Below are 17829 nucleotides of genomic sequence, written 5' to 3' on the forward strand. Positions count from 1 at the left end.
TGTCCAGAGTTCCCGGCAACGCCAACAGATCGGGCCAGACTTCCCCGCCGCCCTAGTGGCAGGCGTGGGTCAAGGTGACGACTCGCCAGCTCCACTACTCCTCCACTGGGTTGGAGCCCTCGGTGGGAGGCTTCTGCGGGTTCTGGGAAACGAGACAGGGCGAGAGGGAAAAGGAGAAGAGAGAGAGGAACAGGGGATGAGAGAGAGAGACAGAATGTAGGGGTTCGCCGACCCCGGGGCATGCCGCCATCTGGTCCTCCGCCAATTGGGAGGCCGAGTCCAGTGACGTGGGACGGTGGCACTGGACCCACTGCACCGTCTTCTTTGGCAGCCGGGCGATGAACTGCTCCAGCACCTTCTAGTCGACGATCTGGTCCACGATGCTTCCCTCAATCACCAGGCACCTGCGGCACGCGTCCCGAGTGCTGAGCCATCACAAAGGGCCGGCCACTTTCACCCAGGTCCAGCGATCTGAACCGCTGGCGGTGCTGTTCAGGTGTGAGGCCGACCCGCTGGAGGATGGCTCTCTACAGGTCTTGGTAGACCAGGAGGTTCTGGACCGATAACTAATGGGCCGCTATCTATGCCACAACTGGCCAGTGATCTTGAACCCACCCACAGGCCTTGGCGGTCCTCTCAAACAGGTCCAGGAACACCTCTGGGTCGCCCTGGCCACCCATTTCCATGAGAGGCAGGTGTTTGGGTGGGACAGGTGCAGCGGCTGCTGTTGGTCCCTCGGTCCGAACCTCCCGGTCCATCCAGCGCTGAAACAGCTTGCGGTCCTCTTGCTGGGCACGGACAAGAGTTTGGAACCGGCGCTCTTGGTCCTTCCGCATGTCCAGCAACGCTTTGTGATGTTCCTGGTGGAGTCCCGCGAGCAAGTGGATAATGTCCGCAAATGGCGTGGCTGACGGAGTCGGCACTCTTCTTCCTTCCCGGGTTTCGGTACCAGTTTAATAAACTTCATAAGAAGGAAAGAAGAACTCAGGGTCGGCGTTACTGAGGATCATGGGTATTTATTGACCTTGGCACAAATACAACATAAAGACATGTGCACTGCGCTGCACATGAACTCTTTCCATTTTTACATAAACTCTTTCCACTTAAATATAAACTCTTTCCACGCTCTCCAGAGCATTCACTGCACTCATGAATCCTCAGTCTGTCTCCTCTCTCCCAGCCACCGTTCCTCAGTGGCTTTAAGCGATCTCTCCGTGCCAGTTACTGCAGCGAGACACAGGTGTTTGTCATTATGCACTTGACCTACTTACACACGCTCTCTCCCAGCTCTCTCTCTCAGTGCAGATCTCGCTGAACCCCCCCCCCCCCCCTTAGCCGGATTTACGGCACGTTCACACCAAGAAACGATGATTATAACGATAACTATATTAGAGTCTAACGCACAATATCGTTCTGTTTATTTGTCGTCTGTCGCTTTAAATGCCTGAGCCATTTAGAGCAGGATGGATTCCGATTGGCTATCAATGTTTTTATCGTTCACCAGCTGAAAAACAAAATCGTTCTGACAGTGATTCCAACTATATGCCTCCTCTGTGCCGTTATCTTTATCTTTATTGTCATTAATGTGAACGGGTTTCTAAAGCTGGACGATTAATCGTTTAAGGATTTGAACACCCACACAATCTCATTCCTAAATGACAACGATTTGACAAGTACGATCACATTGAACGTTCAGATCTGCATTTGACCCAGAGAGAGCAGTTATTTTGTATCATTATTTCGGATTCAAATACTCTTATTATCACAGAAGTACTGTAAAAAAAGATTATAGTTTGGATATAAAGACAGATGTCTACTCTAGCGATCAAAATAGAGTAAATCACCTTTTGAAAGTAACACAACGCTTCAACGGTTATATCGATTACACCGTTACACCAGTAGGTGGCGGCAAGTGGCTGTGAAAAATGTATTTGTCATTGAATCATTCAAGAGATTTGTTAAAAAACGCTGATTCATCCAGTAATAAAACAAGTGATTTAAATGTGAGTCATTGAATCATTCATGATTTTTTTTTATTGAATATTTTGACATTATTTCTTCTCCTTTATGTCATTTCAAACTTAATTCTGTTGAAGGAGAACTTTTCCATGCTTTCCATAAGCACACTATTCGAATTAAATAGTTTTATATTTTTTAGACTGTGTAAGTCACTAAAAACTCTCACTGAATAGAAAAGATTTTCCATTTGTTTCACACAGAAGAAATGGGTTTGTAATGACATGAGGGCGAGTAAATGATGGCAAAATATTAATTTTAGGTTATTTTGCTTAATTGTTTGTTCAGAAGAATCGTGGGAGAATCATGATCTCATATTTGAAACTAAAAAATCTTGATTCTTAATTTATCCATTGTGCTGCTCTAGTTTATGTCTACATGTACACACATCAAACAATATTTGTCATACACTAAACACAGCGGCTGTGGGGCTCATGCAAATCCACTTGTGTTTATTTTAAACAATGCAAAACACTGACGCCACAGAAACACACTCTGGTCTGTGCGAGTTCTGGGTTTTTTCAGTTCACGTTAGAGATATTCTGTTCCTCAGATTCCTCCTGTTCACTGATGCGTTTTTTGTGTCGTGCAATTCAAACGAGGAGGAAAACTAAATAAAAATAAAAAGGAGTTTGGATTAGTAAATAGTAAAATGAACTAACAGGCATTCAATCATGATCAACATCTGCTCCTCAAAGTCTCTTATACAATCTGAAACCATTGAGCGTTTCATGTGTGTAAAACAGGTCAAACTCTATAAACACAGACACACCCTGATCACCATAAAGGTGAGTCAGACCAGAGGAGGGTCACGTGACCGACGCACCAAACACTGTTTTATATCTGCTGTCTATCTTATCTGTCAGATCACAGCATGTGTTCCAGTTAATCTGATCAGGATTAGTTGGGCCACTAGTTTAAGGTGCTGCATATACTGAACGTAGAACTGAACTCGTTTCAGCCGTTAATACAGACCAGAATAGACTGGCACTTCAATAACAGCAGATTTACATCTCAAAACACAGTAAATCATCCGTCAGTTCAAAGAAAACAAGCCTTCGGAAACGGGGAGTCTGTGTTCCTGGAATAATCAAATGTCTGTGGTTAATCCACTCAATTCAACAGCCACAACCGGACCCGGATCAGCGGGATTTACCAGGACAGAAACAGCACTGACACAATCAACCCGATCAAACCAGCAGAAAAATACAGTCTCTTATACTGAACCTGTATAATTTACAGCAAAGACTCACATTAACTGTAGTGGCACCCTGATACAGATTAATACTGTGGTACTGTAATATACAGAGGGGCCAAAAGTCTGAGGCCAACAATCAGCACACTTGTCTTTACCTTTTTTTGTTATTTAATACATCAAAAACCTTGTTTATTTCAATTTCAATGTCAGTGTGAGTCTTAAAGAGTCTAAAAAGTGTAAAAAAGTTTTTTTAAATAAATAAATAAATAATAACTAAACTAAATAGGTACATAAATTACATTAGAATAAATAAATTAAAAAGTATTAGTTACTATTCTATTAGATTAATTTAAATTAAAATATATAAATAATTTTGAATAATATAAATAAACAAATAAATAATACATTTAACTGTACATTACTATAGTGAATATAAAAATGTAACTTAATATAAATTAATTTTAGATTTAAAAATAATCACTTTTATGTTATTTATAAAGGATAGCTGGCGGTGATGATCCATATTTTGGGATCTAAAAGATTGAAAACTGATTTAAGTAATACATCCATGGTCTTTTTTGTCAGTGAACTTGCAGTCACTTGTTTCTCACGAAAGTTTGGTTACAGACAAACTCACACTAGAGTCTTTGTTTTAGTCGCTCCTCTAAATTTTCCCTAAAAACATTTCGTGACGAAGAGGCGTGACCGTTGCGCACAAACCCCGCCCCCTCTGCACTGGGGTGAGAGACTGCGTGGCGAGGGGCGTGGTCGTTGAGTGCACAGTCCCGCCCCTCTGTTTGATTGACGTGCGCCCTTGAGCTCCCTGGAGAAATTAATCGTGTTGCTTGGCAAAGTGTTCGGCGTGGATGATGCGCGCGCCCGGCGAACAAACGCGCGTTTAAAACACCAACTACAAGAGTGCTTTGATAAAGTTGGAGTGTTGTTGCCCAGTGCGGCTGTTATTACCGGCGCGCGACAGGTTGATCTGATCCCGCGGGAGAAGAGAAGGAGCCATTACAGTGGCGTGGGAAAAGTTTGGCTTGCGTGACGCGCGGGAGAGAGTCGTTCGCGTCTGGAGCGACGGGAATCAGCCGTGGCCATGAGCGCCGCGGATCTGCTGTGAATGGAGTCCCGGAGCTCTGAGTCTGAGGATCACTGATCACTGATCATGGAGACGCGCAACGGAACGCGGAGCTCCAATCAGCCGCAGCTGCGCATTAACGTGCCGAGCAGCGCCAGAGAGAGAGGGGCCAGGTACTGCACACTATACTATACTATACTACACTATACTAAACTATACTATACTAAACTATACTGCACACTATACTATACTACACTATACTGCACACTACACTATACTACACTATACTGCACACTATACTACACTATACTGCACACTACACTACACTATACTAAACTATACTATTCTAAACTATACTGCACACTATACTATACTACACTATACTATACTGCACACTATACTATACCGCACACTACACTATACCACACTATATTATAATATACTACACTATACTGCACACTATACTATACTAAACTATACTGCACACTATACTATACTACACTATACTATACTAAACTATACTGCACACTACACTATACCGCACACTACACTATACCACACTATATTATAATATACTACACTATACTGCACACTATACTATACTACACTATACTAAACTATACTATACTATACTGCACACTACACTATACCACACTATATTATAATATACTACACTATACTGCACACTATACTATATTACACATTATATTATAATATACTACACTATACTGCACACTACACTATACCACATTATATTATAATATACTACACTATACTGCACACTACACTATACCACACTATATTATAATATACTACACTATACTGCACACTACACTATACCACACTATATTATAATATACTACACTATACTGCACACTACACTATACCACACTATATTATAATATACTACACTATACTGCACACTACACTATACCACACTATATTATAATATACTACACTATACTGCACACTATATTATACTACACATTATATTATAATATACTACACTATACTGCACACTACACTATACCACACTATATTATAATATACTACACTATACTGCACACTACACTATACCACACTATATTATAATATACTACACTATACTGCACACTATATTATACTACACATTATATTATAATATACTACACTATACTGCACACTACACTATACCACATTATATTATAATATACTACACTATACTGCACACTACACTATACCACACTATATTATAATATACTACACTATACTGCACACTACACTATACCACACTATATTATAATATACTACACTATACTGCACACTATATACTACACATTATATTATAATATACTACACTATACTGCACACTACATTATAATATACTACACTATACTGCACACTACACTATACTACACTACACACTACACTATACTATGCTATAGTATACTACACTATAATGCACACTATACTATACTACACACTATACTACACTATACTACACTATACTACACTACACTACACTACACACTATACTGCACTACACTACACACTATACTGCACTATAATATACTATAGTCTATACTACACTACATTATACTATAGTCATTACTACACTACATTCTGCACACTACACTATACTGCACACTATACTACATTACATTCTGCACACTACACTATACTGCACACTATATTATAATATACTACACTATACTATACTACACTCTATACTGCATACTATACTACATTACATTCTGCACACTACACTATACTGCACACTATATTATAATATACTCTATACTACACTCTATACTACATACTAATATAATATACTACACTATAATCTATACTATACTACATTATACTATAGTCATTACTACACTACATTCTGCACACTACACTATACTGTACACTACACTAAACTATACTGCACACTATACTACACTATAATATAATATATTACACTATACTGCACACTATACTACACTATATAATATACTATAGTCTATACTACACTATGATGCACACTATACTACACTATATAATATACTATAGTCTATACTACACTATGATGCACACTATTCTACACTATACTATAGTCTATACTATACTCTATACTACACTACATTACACTATACTGCACACAAAACTACACTACAAACTTCACACTACACTATACACTACACTATTCTACACTAAACTACACTACACACTACACTTTACTGCACACTACACTGCATACTGCACACTACACTACACCATACTATACTGCACACTATACTGCACTATACTAAACTACTTACCACACTGCACACTACACTGCATATTACACACTACACTACACTGCATACTGCACACTACACTATACTACACTACATGCGTACTGCACACTACACTATACTATACTGCATAATGCACACTTACTAAACTACACTGCACACTACAATACACAACACTACACTATACTGCAAATTGCACACTACACTGCATGCATACTCCACACTACATCATCACTAAACAGACACTCAAAATAATTTGGTCCAGAAACTATCTATGAAAGCCCATTTCTGTCCCAACAAGAAAAAAATCATGCTTTAAGTAATTTGACTTTATATGCCATTATTACGATTTAACCAAAGCATGATTTTTGGCTTCCCATCAGGGCCACACGCAATCTGCAGACTTTTTTTGTGATTTCTGTGCTGAATTTTTGGAAAAATCTGCGGAATTATGCGAGATGGTTTTAATAATTATATATATATATATATATATATATATATATATATATATATAATAAAATATATTTTTGTTTATAATTTATATTACAATTTTTATTTTTTATTTTTTAAATCTGTGGAATTATTTTAAATGTGTTAAAAAGATCTTAGAGTATTAGAAATGAAAACATAACAAAATATTAACTTCTTATCTTTTACTTATCTTTTATTTGAGGTTCACAATGCAAATGCAAATAGAACTTTTATTTTGACGTGTTTCTGAGTGTATCTGATGATGAAATGCTGGAGATTAATGCGTACTTGAGTATGTGTAGTACACGATCCTGCTGCGCTCATTTTCCCCTGTGCTTGTGGCGAGCGGATCTGAGATGCTCCAGTGCCGTCTGTCGCCTCAGGTAATCAATAGTGTTGACAGTCTTTACAAAACGTACCCCACCTCATTATCATAAAAATCGTTCGCCAATTCTTTTGCTCTGTCCTTCGCACTGATTTTTGCAGACAAGTGTCTGCAATTATGGAATTTCATAATTCCTCCGCTTTCAGTTTTATTTTAGACATTTTAAACATTCACTTTCACATTAAAAACGTATCATCAACCAGCGCAGCCTCCTACGGGCGCGTATTCCGTGCGGTCCTGCTTCCCAGAATTTTCACATTGCTAATAAATTTCACAAACAATTACAAAGAAACGGCAATAAACAGTTTAAAATTTCAGAATTAAACGTGAAACTATCTCTCTCACACACACACACACACTCACACACACACACACACACACAAAAACACACACACACACACACACACACACACACACACACACACACACACACACACACACACACACACACACACACACACACAGGTGTCCGTTTTCCCAGGAGTTTCCTATGTCACGCAGATCTTTGTTGGATGTGTTTGTCTGAGATTGTGAAGCTTGTTTGTGTTTCAGTTTCCGCCCTTGACTCCGTTTACCTAGTGAACCCTCGGTAGTGCGTCATGTGTCACATGATCTCCTCACCTGCACACACACCTGAGTCATGAGATCACGTGTTGGTCTGTGTTGCAGTGTGGACCCGTACGGCTTCGAGCGCTCAGATGACTTCGACTACGAGTCGTACGAGGAGCTGATGTCCGAGTATCTGGCCGTTCTCACCAGAAGGTCCATCAAATGGTCCAAACTCCTGCAGGGGAAGCGGCGCGTGGACCGGAACCTGAAGGGTGTGTGTGACATCATCCCCCAAATCACATCAACACCACCACCATCATCACCATCATTAGAGTACTCTAAAACTGTGTGTGTGTGAGAGTGTGTCTGTGTGTGAGAGTGTGTCTGTGTGTGAGTGTGTGTGCGTGTGTGTGGCACATGGACCGTAACCTGTGTGAGTGTGTGTGTGTGTGTGAGAGAGAGAGAGAGAGACAGAGACTGAGTGTGTGTGAGAGATTGAGTGAGTGAGTGTGTGCGTGTGTGTGAGTGAGTGTGTGAGCGAGAGAGAGTGTGTGTGTGTGTGTGAGAGTGTGTGTGTGAGAGAGAAAGAGAGTGTGTGTGAGAGAGAGTGTGTGAGAGAGAAAGAGAGTGTGCGTGAGAGAGAGAGAGAGCATGTGTGAGGAGAGTGTGTGTGTGAGAGAGTGTGTGTGTGACAGAGAGAGTGTGTGTGTGTGTGTGAGAGAGAGAGAGAGAGTGTGTGTGTGAGAGAGAGAGTGTGTTTGTGAGAGAGAGTGTGAGTGTGTGTGAGAGAGAGAGAGAGTGTGTGTGTGAGAGAGAGAGTGTGTTTGTGAGAGAGAGTGTGAGTGTGTGTGAGAGAGAGTGTGAGTGTGCGTGAGAGAGTGAGAGTGCATGTGTGAGAGAGAGAGTGTGTGTCTGTGAGAGAGAGAGAGAGTGTGTGTGTGTGTGTGTGTGTGTGTTCTGACGGTGGTTCTGTGTGTGTGTGTGTGTTCTGACGGTGGTTCTGTGTGTGTGTGTGTGTGTTCTGACGGTGGTTCTGTGTGTGTGTGTGTGTGTGTTCTGACGGTGGTTCTGTGTGTGTGTGTGTGTGTGTGTGTGTTCTGACGGTGGTTCTGTGTGTGTGTTGTTAACGCAGTGAAGCGGTTCGTACGGAAAGGCGTTCCCAACGAGCACCGGCCTCTGGTGTGGATGGAGTCCAGTGGAGCTCAAGAGAAGATGGAGAGGAACCCTGGGTATTATCACTCACTACTGGACCAACAACACGACCCTAAACTACAGGAGAGCATCCGCACCGGTCAGACCAACACACACACACACACACACACACACACATATAAAGCTTGGAAGAGCCAGGATATTTTGTAATATAACTCTGATTGTGTTCGTCTGAGTGTCAGATACAGCTAGGATGAGTTGAGGGAGAGTAAATCATGGGATCATTTTAATCTTTGGGTGAACTATCGCTTTAACATGTCGACATCATTATTACAATTATTAATTATTACTAATTCCTAATTTTACATGTTCAACAACTTCATCAGCATGAACTGTGTGTGTGTGTGTGTGTGTGTGTGTGTGTGTGTGTGTGTGTGTAGATCTGCACAGAACCTTCCCAGATAACGTGCACTTCCGTCGGTCGGCGGATCCGTGTCTGCAGTCGGCGCTGTACAACGTGCTGGTGGCGTACGGACACCATAATAAAGCTGTGGGATACTGTCAGGTACTGACACACACACACACACACACACACACACACACACACACACACACACACACACACACACACACACTCCCCATCTCTCTCTCTCACACACACACTCTCTCACACACTGTCCTTCTCTCTCTCACACATACACACACACTCTCACACATGCACACACACAAACACACACACTCTCTCACACACACTCTCTCACACATGCATACACACAAACACACACACAAACACACACACACGCACGCACGCACGCAAGCACGCACGCACGGACGAATGGATGGACGAACGGACGCACGCACACACACACTCCCCCTCTCTCTCTCACACACAAACACTTTCTCTCTCACGCACTCACACACACACACACACACTATCCTTCTCTCACTCTCACACATACACACACACTCTCACACATGCACACACACAAACACACACACACACACTCTCTCACACACACAAACAAACACACACACACACACACTCTCACACACACAAACACACACACACACACACTATCCTTCTCTCTCTCACACACAAACAAACACACACACACACACACACACACACTCTCTCACACACACAAACAAACACACAAACACACACGCACGCACGGACAGACGGACGAACGGACGCACGCACGCACACTCCCCCTCTCTCTCTCACACACACACACACCTTCTCTCTCACACACACACACACACAAGATTTTATTTGTGTTTTTAGCATTAAGATTGACTTGGTTTTAATATAATTAATTAATTGTGCACTTTCATTCAGTTTTAATTATCTTCAATATATTTAAAAAAAACAAGTTTATTTCTAATATAGTTAAACATATTTTAGCTCTTAGCATTTTAATTGTTTTAATTAATTTAATATTAAATGTCTTGTTTTTAGCTTTGTTTTAATTATTTCTAATTTTTGGCATTTTAATTAGGTTGGACTTAATTTTAATATAATTCAATTATTGTGCATTTTAATTCAGTTTTAATTATCTTCAATATATTATGTATTATAACTTTTGTTTTTTTTTAAGTTTAATTATTTCTGATAATGTAAATTTTTTTTTATTAAGTTGTAATTACTTATTATTTGTAATATAATAAAATGTTTTGCTTATTTTTTAGCACTTTAATTCAGTTTTAATTAAATTTGGTTCTGTTTTTGCGTGTGTGTTTCTCACACTCTTCCTCCTGCAGGGAATGAACTTCATCGCAGGATATCTGATCATCATCAGTAAAGACGAGGAGACGTCCTTCTGGCTGATGGAGGCGCTACTGGGCAGAATCCTGCCGGGTGTGTGTCTGTGTGTGTGTGTGTGAGAGAGACAGAGAGAGTGTGAGTGTGTGTGTGTGTGTGTGTGTGTGTGTGTGAGAGACACAGAGAGAGTGTGAGTGTGTGTGTGTGTGTGTGTGAGAGAGACAGAGAGAGTGTGTGTGTGTGTGTGTGTGTGTGTGTGAGAGAGACAGAGAGAGTGTGAGTGTGTGTGTGAGAGAGACAGAGAGAGTGTGAGTGTGTGTGTGAGAGAGACAGAGAGAGTGTGAGTGTGTGTGTGTGTGTGTGTGTGTGTGTGTGAGAGAGACAGAGAGACAGAGAGAGTTTGAGTGTGTGTGTGTGTGTGTGAGAGAGACAGAGAGAGTGTGAGTGTGTGTGTGAGAGAGAGAGAGAGAGAGAGAGAGAGAGAGAGAGAGAGAGAGAGAGAGTGTGAGTGAGTGAGTGAGTGTGTGTGAGAGAGAGTGAGAGAGTTTGAGTGTGTGTGTGTGTGTGTGTGTGTGTGTGTGTGTGTGTGTGTGTGTGAGAGAGAGTGAGTGTGTGTTTGTGAGAGAGAGAGTGTGTGTGTGAGTGTGTGTGTGTGTGTTTGACGTGTTCCTCACCCTCAGATTACTACGGTCCGGCTATGCTGGGTCTGAAGGCGGATCAGGAGGTTCTGGGAGAGCTGGTGCGGCTCAAGGTTCCGGCGGTCTGGCGGCTCATGCAGGATCACGGGGTCATGTGGTCTCTGGTGGTCTCGCGCTGGTTCATCTGCCTGTTCATCGACGTCCTGCCCGTGGAGGTACGGAAGCGCGATCATGTGACCATGGCGATCATGTGACCCGGCGATCATGTGACCCTGTCGATCATGTGACCCTCTGCTTCTGCTTCGTCAGACGGTGCTCCGGGTCTGGGACTGTCTGTTCTACGAGGGCTCGAAGATCCTGTTCCGTGTGGCTCTGACTCTGATCCGACAACATCAGGACCTGATCCTGCAGGCCCAGAATCTGCCCGACGTGTGCGAGCGCTTCAAGCGCATCACCAGAGGAGCCTTCGTGCACGACTGCCACGCCTTCATGCAGGTGAAACTCAAAGCCTTGCCGATCATTGTAAGAGTGTGTTCACTCTTCACTCGGTTGGATTAGAACATCATCAAAATCTTTATTTTTTTATCTTAATAAATGGTCAATTAAAACCGGACCTTTACATGCAATCTACAAGCAATCACATCATTACTGCATGGCACAAGCTGATTGGCCTCTCAACATTAAACAGTCTGTTGAGTGTTTGCTGTAAGGTGTTTGGTCTGAACCCCTCCGCCTCCCCAGCTCCCCCTGCCTGATCCACGTCTGTCTGTCCGTGCAGCAGATCCGAGTCTTTAACCAAACACATAAACAACTCCATATTCAATAACATCCTAAAACCATTTCAAGGGTTGTCATGATTGAAATAAGCAATAGGCTTTTTTGGAAAGGAAAATGTAAAGTCCCCCTGTGGTGAAACTCCAGCGTTTAATGTTGTTTAAGTGTCTATGTGGTGTTTTTAATACGCTTTAAGTCAAATCATGTGTAAATTCATAAGTCGACAGCATTGCTGAGTATTTTCTCCTTAAAACTGCAGTGAACCAAAGACAGTCTCAAAAACACGCTTTGAAATCGCTGGTGTTTCTGACGTCACAAACTACCTTGTAACCAATCAGATCAACGTGTGATCGTCAACCAGTGGATCTCTGAGTGAGGGAGTGAGTGAGTGGAGGCGGGGCTCATTTGCATATTCATAGAACCACACATACTAAACTAGGCAAGGGTGTCGAGTTACATTCAAGATATTTTGTGGCAGGAAGAATTTATTTTCAAGGAAAAAACTTTAAATATGTAATTCTGGTGATCAAAGATGAGTTTTAAGGGATAATATGATTGACTACAGGGAGACTTTAAAGGGAAAAAAAAGAAGAATTGGGGAGAATCACTTAATTAAAATTCACAAAATTGCAGTGAATTATAAGTAATCAATTAAAATGTTTTAATAACAAGTATTTTGTTATTTGTAATCTGATGAGGTAATTCAGTGAGCATGTGATGTCATCAGTTACCCACTGATCCGCAGGGATTCTCACTGTTTTCCAGGCGATCTTCCTGGATCCCGGGAGTCTCTCCATGTCCACCGTGTCGAAGCTGCGCGAGAGCTGTCGCGCGCGGATCATAGCCGGAGAATCCTGACTCGCACACTCAATCATTCCCACTGTTAGTGTGCAGACGCTCACTCAGTAGTGTGCGCTAACAGACTCCATCATGAAGATGTGTATTTTCTTACGTTTGTAGAACTCTGAGAATGTGTGTATAGATGTAGAATAATCCCAGATGCTGGACTCCAGATGTCTTAAATGCTTTCGGCTGAACTGCAATAATTTCTTCTTAGTTTAAGACCAATAATACTGTGAAATAAAACTTAAAACCATCGGCGTGTCGTGAGCTGTGTGTGCTAAAGCGAGAGTGGAACGTGTTTGTCCTTTACACAAACTCTTCACAGCGAGTCTAAGAAATAATAGAATTAATAGAAATCTCTAAGCAGAGAAATTTTTTTTTTCATTCAAATAAAAATGGTGGACAAACAAAATGATGGAAAATTAGATCATCAGAATTGGCATAAACCAAGAGATACACGGACAGAAAACTAAATTTGGATGTTTCGCAAAAATCTGTGTATCTCTGGAACACTAGGTGGCGCTGTGCTCAAACTTCTCGGGTACCTTCAGGACATGCTGTCGATGATCCATACCAAATTTTGTGCCGATATGTCAATTAATTTAGAAGATACTGCAATTCATGACAAATTTTAGACTTTAAATTATATTGAGTTTGTTTTGATCCATCAAAGTTTGGCCGAGCCTCGGTTTACAAGTTAACGACATCATAACTTTTGAACAAAGATAAATTTAAAAAAACCTGTTGTCATTTCTGTTCAAATCGGGCCAAAGATCATGTGAGCCAATCGTGGTAAGAATTGGGCAAATGTAGGAGGAGTTATGAACTAACGGAATACTGTACGTTTCAAAATGGCCACTACTGTAATGAGTCTTAATGCAAGAGTTGAATGTGATCAGCATGAGGATTTCATTTTTCTACAACAAAGGGTTCATAGGTTAAAACTATTTGAAAGGTGAATTCTTGAACTGGTGGTGGCGCTATAGAGTTAATTCTAGAAACCCCAAAATTTCCATAATTTCCCTGCTTACGGTTCACAGAGCTGCCATAGACTCCCATTGGAGATGAAGAATCCTCACGACTAAAGTAATGAGACTTTAAAACGAAATCTTTAAACTAATTCTAAAAGAACACTGTATATATTCATTTGAGGCATTAGTCTTATATTAACTAGGAACACAAACTGTTGCATTCTGGGAGCTGCTGCTCACGATGACAGCTGAGGCTTTCATCAATTATTATTAAACACAGACACAGAGTGCAAGTCATTATTTATTTATTAACCTCAAACCCTGATGCGTAAAAATAAATGAAACATTCGCAACAAAAGAAACAGAAACCAGCAAACACGGCACTGGAGTCACATGACCCAATGACACGTCATGTGACCCATCAAGCCCACCATGATAAAGAACTCCAAAGCAGATCAAACCCATGAAACATGAGCGTGTGCTTCATCCTCATCATCATCATCAGGATGTTTGTGTCGTTCTGATGATGATGATGATGATGAAGACGACGACATGCACTTTAAACACAGCGAAGAGTTTCTTATAAACGTCCCAGAAAACCACAACATACGTTTCCAGACTCACATTCATTCATGTTGAACAGACACAGTCTCACTTTCCCTTTTCACTCCAGCAACACACGGACCCTTCATCATCATCATCATCATCATCAGTTACACTGACAGCTGCTGATCGTGTGTGTGTGTGTGGGATCATGGGTAATTCTCCAGCGGCTCTATTCAGGTTTCATGTTTCTATAGAACTAAAACAAACATAAATTATTAATATCAGGTGGCATTTAATGCCTGTCTCTCTCTCACACACACACACACACACACACACACACACACACACACACACACACACACACACACACACACACACACACACACACACACACACACACACACACACACACACACACACACACACACACACACACACACACACACACACACACACACACACACACACACACACACACACACACACACACAGCTAATTATATTTTCTATCCTCTACGCAAACCCCTCACAGAAACTTTATGCATTTTTACATGTGGAATAAAATGGAGTTTATTTATCCATGTGACGGTGATGAGACCTGAACCCTGAACACACACACTACAGGATGAGCACATGTAGTGCACAAACCAACACACACACACTTATGTAAATGCTATTATTTTTACATGAAGCCAAAAAATTTACATTAAAACTAACATTAAACTGACATTAAAAAAGATTCATAAATGCTTTAAAATATATTGCTCATTAATGTTAGTTAATGCATCGACTGATGTCAACAAATGAGACCTTATTGTAAAGTGTTACCGAAAACATTTAACATAATAATAATAATAATAATAATAATAAAAAGAATGATTTTTATAAAAGAGGACGAGTGAAGGTTTGGCAGACTCATTTGATGTGAACTGGTTGATCTCACTCGTGACCTCTGACCTAAAGAAATCATTATTTACACAAACAGATTCTTTAATAGAACGGCTTTAGAGGAACAAACTGAACAACAGAAAACGAGTCGCTGAGAGACAACAGTCACACACACCAGTGTCCCCTGACCTCTGACCTCACAGCAAGGAAGAGCAGAATGAACCAGGTCTCGCTCACACACACTCCGTCCAGCTGCAGCCAATCACAGCCCAGACGGATGATGATGATGATGATGACGATCAGATGGTCTGGTACCCGGCGTGTGTTCTCTTCCTCCCGATCAGATACGCGATGAGGACGATCAGCACCAGCCCGGCCAGAGCCGCTCCAACGATGATGGGAATCAGCATGTTCTCCCGATCCACATGACACTCCTCCGCTACACACACACACACACACACACACACACACACAATGAATGGAGTCATTGCTCTGGAATACTTGATTGTGATTGGTCAGTGGAGTTATTCTATGTTTGATTTGATTTTGAATGTTACACACAGAACTGCTACATTAATGACTGTTTCTCAAACACGTCCACCATTGGTCAGTCAGTCCGATAGCCCCGCCCTAAACTCACGTGATTGGCTGAGTCAGAAGTTGAGTCAGAAGTTGAGCCAGACTCTTTAGGAATCAAACTCCCAGTGACTAACTTAACCATCATTTTTTACCCGAAACTCATTTTTTAAAATGTTTTAAAAATTGAGTGTTCATCAGAGGGTCCAAGACAAGACGCTTGATCCACAAATACACACACAAAAAATTGAATGGATTCGGGGAGTTTTGTGGTTGAAAGTTAAAAAAGTAACGAATCCTTCCTCTCGGGTCAATCTGACTCCCTTAGGAATGAATGGAATGCGAGGAATGCTTCAGTTCACATAGAAAAACCTACAAATACTCAATTTAACCTAAAAATGCTAAAACTTTACCAATAAATGATTGTATAATGTCTACATGTGTGTCTGAACGCACACTGAAGAGAAACTGACTTTAGGACCCAGAGGAACAGCTCATTTACTCCATATAGAGATATAAGGCCATCTAGAGTCATGAAATATCATCTTATATTATTATATTTCCACAAGAGCTCAAACACTCCCAATGTAAGATATTTAGAGCTGAATTAAAAGGGTTATGCATGAAATTGTGAGTTATTTTGAATTTAAGAATGTGCTTAAATCACTATTTATTTATTATTTATTGATCAAATCTAGTAATTTAAAAGGTACTTTTTTTTTTTATAAAAATCAAAATAAAAAAAAAAAATTCATTAAAAAATAGAATAAATATTATCAAAATGAAACAAATTAAGTTTTCTGAACAAAAATAAAATTTAAGTATAATTTTAAAAATGTGTTACAGAGTGTGAGAGAAGGATTTAAAGAGACTCATGGATCATTCAGCAGCGGATCACATGACACGGGTCAGTACCTGCAGCGGATCACATGACACGGGTCAGTACCTGCAGAGAAGCGGTTCTGGGTGACGTTGAAGGGCTGGAGCTGCAGACTGAAGGTGTTGATGGAGAAGCTGGGAACCACAGCGAGCGTTTGCTCAGCGCTGCACATGTACGAGCGACCCACGCTGCACTGCAGGAGGTCCAGAGAGACGTTGCTCGCCTCGAACCGATCTATCAAAGCATCAGAACAACATGACACTCACCAGCCGTGCTTTTAGCAGTCACAAACACTGTTCGATACGACAGACGGAACACACTGGATTATACAGTCAGTCGTGGATCAATTAGTGGTACAACGGTTCACAAAAATATATATATATATATATATAAAATAGACACACATATATATACATCCACACACACACACACACACGTATATATATATATATATATAAACACACATATATACATCCATACACACACACACACACACACACATATATATATATATATTAATAACACCGACGACAGCAGGAATATTAGACTACTGTCACTTTAAGACTGAATAAAGGGACACACGTCCGGTTTCTTTCTCCACCGTTCAGAGAACACTTGCAGAGACGGGTGTTTACATATAATTGTGTGATGATGTGTGCGTTCAAGGGCGAGAAAACGCAAAAGAGGAATCAATATGTTGATATCCAGCGCTCTATGAACACAATAATACATTTTTTTTCAATTCTATATAATATAATATAATTCTACTCACCCTTCAACCATCAAACATTAAAAGGACATTTAAAAAATCTAAAAGCATCAACAAGAGACCATGAATAACC

General features: G+C 40.8%; 2 protein-coding genes across 6 annotated transcripts in view; one reads left to right on the forward strand and one right to left on the reverse strand.

The window, feature by feature from the left end:
* Positions 1-3986: 3986 nt before the first annotated feature.
* Positions 3987-13380, forward strand: grtp1a (growth hormone regulated TBC protein 1a). The gene is made up of 8 exons (XM_077238097.1): positions 3987-4468; positions 8079-8230; positions 9091-9249; positions 9551-9675; positions 10872-10968; positions 11553-11725; positions 11820-12005; positions 13050-13380. The coding sequence occupies exons 1-8, from the start codon at positions 4383-4385 to the stop codon at positions 13140-13142; spliced, it is 1071 nt and encodes a 356-aa protein (XP_077094212.1). The 5' UTR covers positions 3987-4382; the 3' UTR covers positions 13143-13380.
* Positions 13381-14386: 1006 nt separating this feature from the next.
* The window catches only part of lamp1a (lysosomal associated membrane protein 1a), a 20418-nt gene continuing 16975 nt past the window's right edge, over positions 14387-17829 (reverse strand). The window contains exons 8-10 of one of the 5 annotated variants that reach the window (XR_013206470.1): positions 17054-17221; positions 15013-15970; positions 14387-14953 (exon numbers count right to left, since the gene is read on the reverse strand). Coding sequence is in view for 1 of the 5 variants with exons in the window: in XM_077238093.1 (XP_077094208.1) it covers positions 15831-15970; positions 17054-17221 (308 nt within the window). In the remaining 4 variants the exon portion in view is untranslated. Of the gene's footprint in view, positions 15971-17053; positions 17222-17829 lie in introns of all 5 variants that reach the window. The other 4 variants (XR_013206468.1, XR_013206469.1, XR_013206471.1 and 1 more) reach the window with 4 other exon arrangements.

Source organism: Siphateles boraxobius, unplaced genomic scaffold, assembly GCF_051911475.1.
Source record: "Siphateles boraxobius isolate OS27281-9 unplaced genomic scaffold, OSU_SipBor_1 215, whole genome shotgun sequence".
Taxonomy (NCBI): domain Eukaryota; kingdom Metazoa; phylum Chordata; class Actinopteri; order Cypriniformes; family Leuciscidae; genus Siphateles; species Siphateles boraxobius.

Excerpts from the sequence above, each read along its gene's own strand:
- grtp1a (XM_077238097.1), top strand. The coding sequence starts at position 4,383 with ATGGAGACGCGCAACGGAACGCGGAGCTCCAATCAGCCGCAGCTGCGC. Across the intron at positions 9,250-9,550 it reads ACAGGAGAGCATCCGCACCG|ATCTGCACAGAACCTTCCCA; the intron begins GTCAGACCAACA and ends GTGTGTGTGTAG. Across the intron at positions 12,006-13,049 it reads ACTGCCACGCCTTCATGCAG|GCGATCTTCCTGGATCCCGG; the intron begins GTGAAACTCAAA and ends ACTGTTTTCCAG.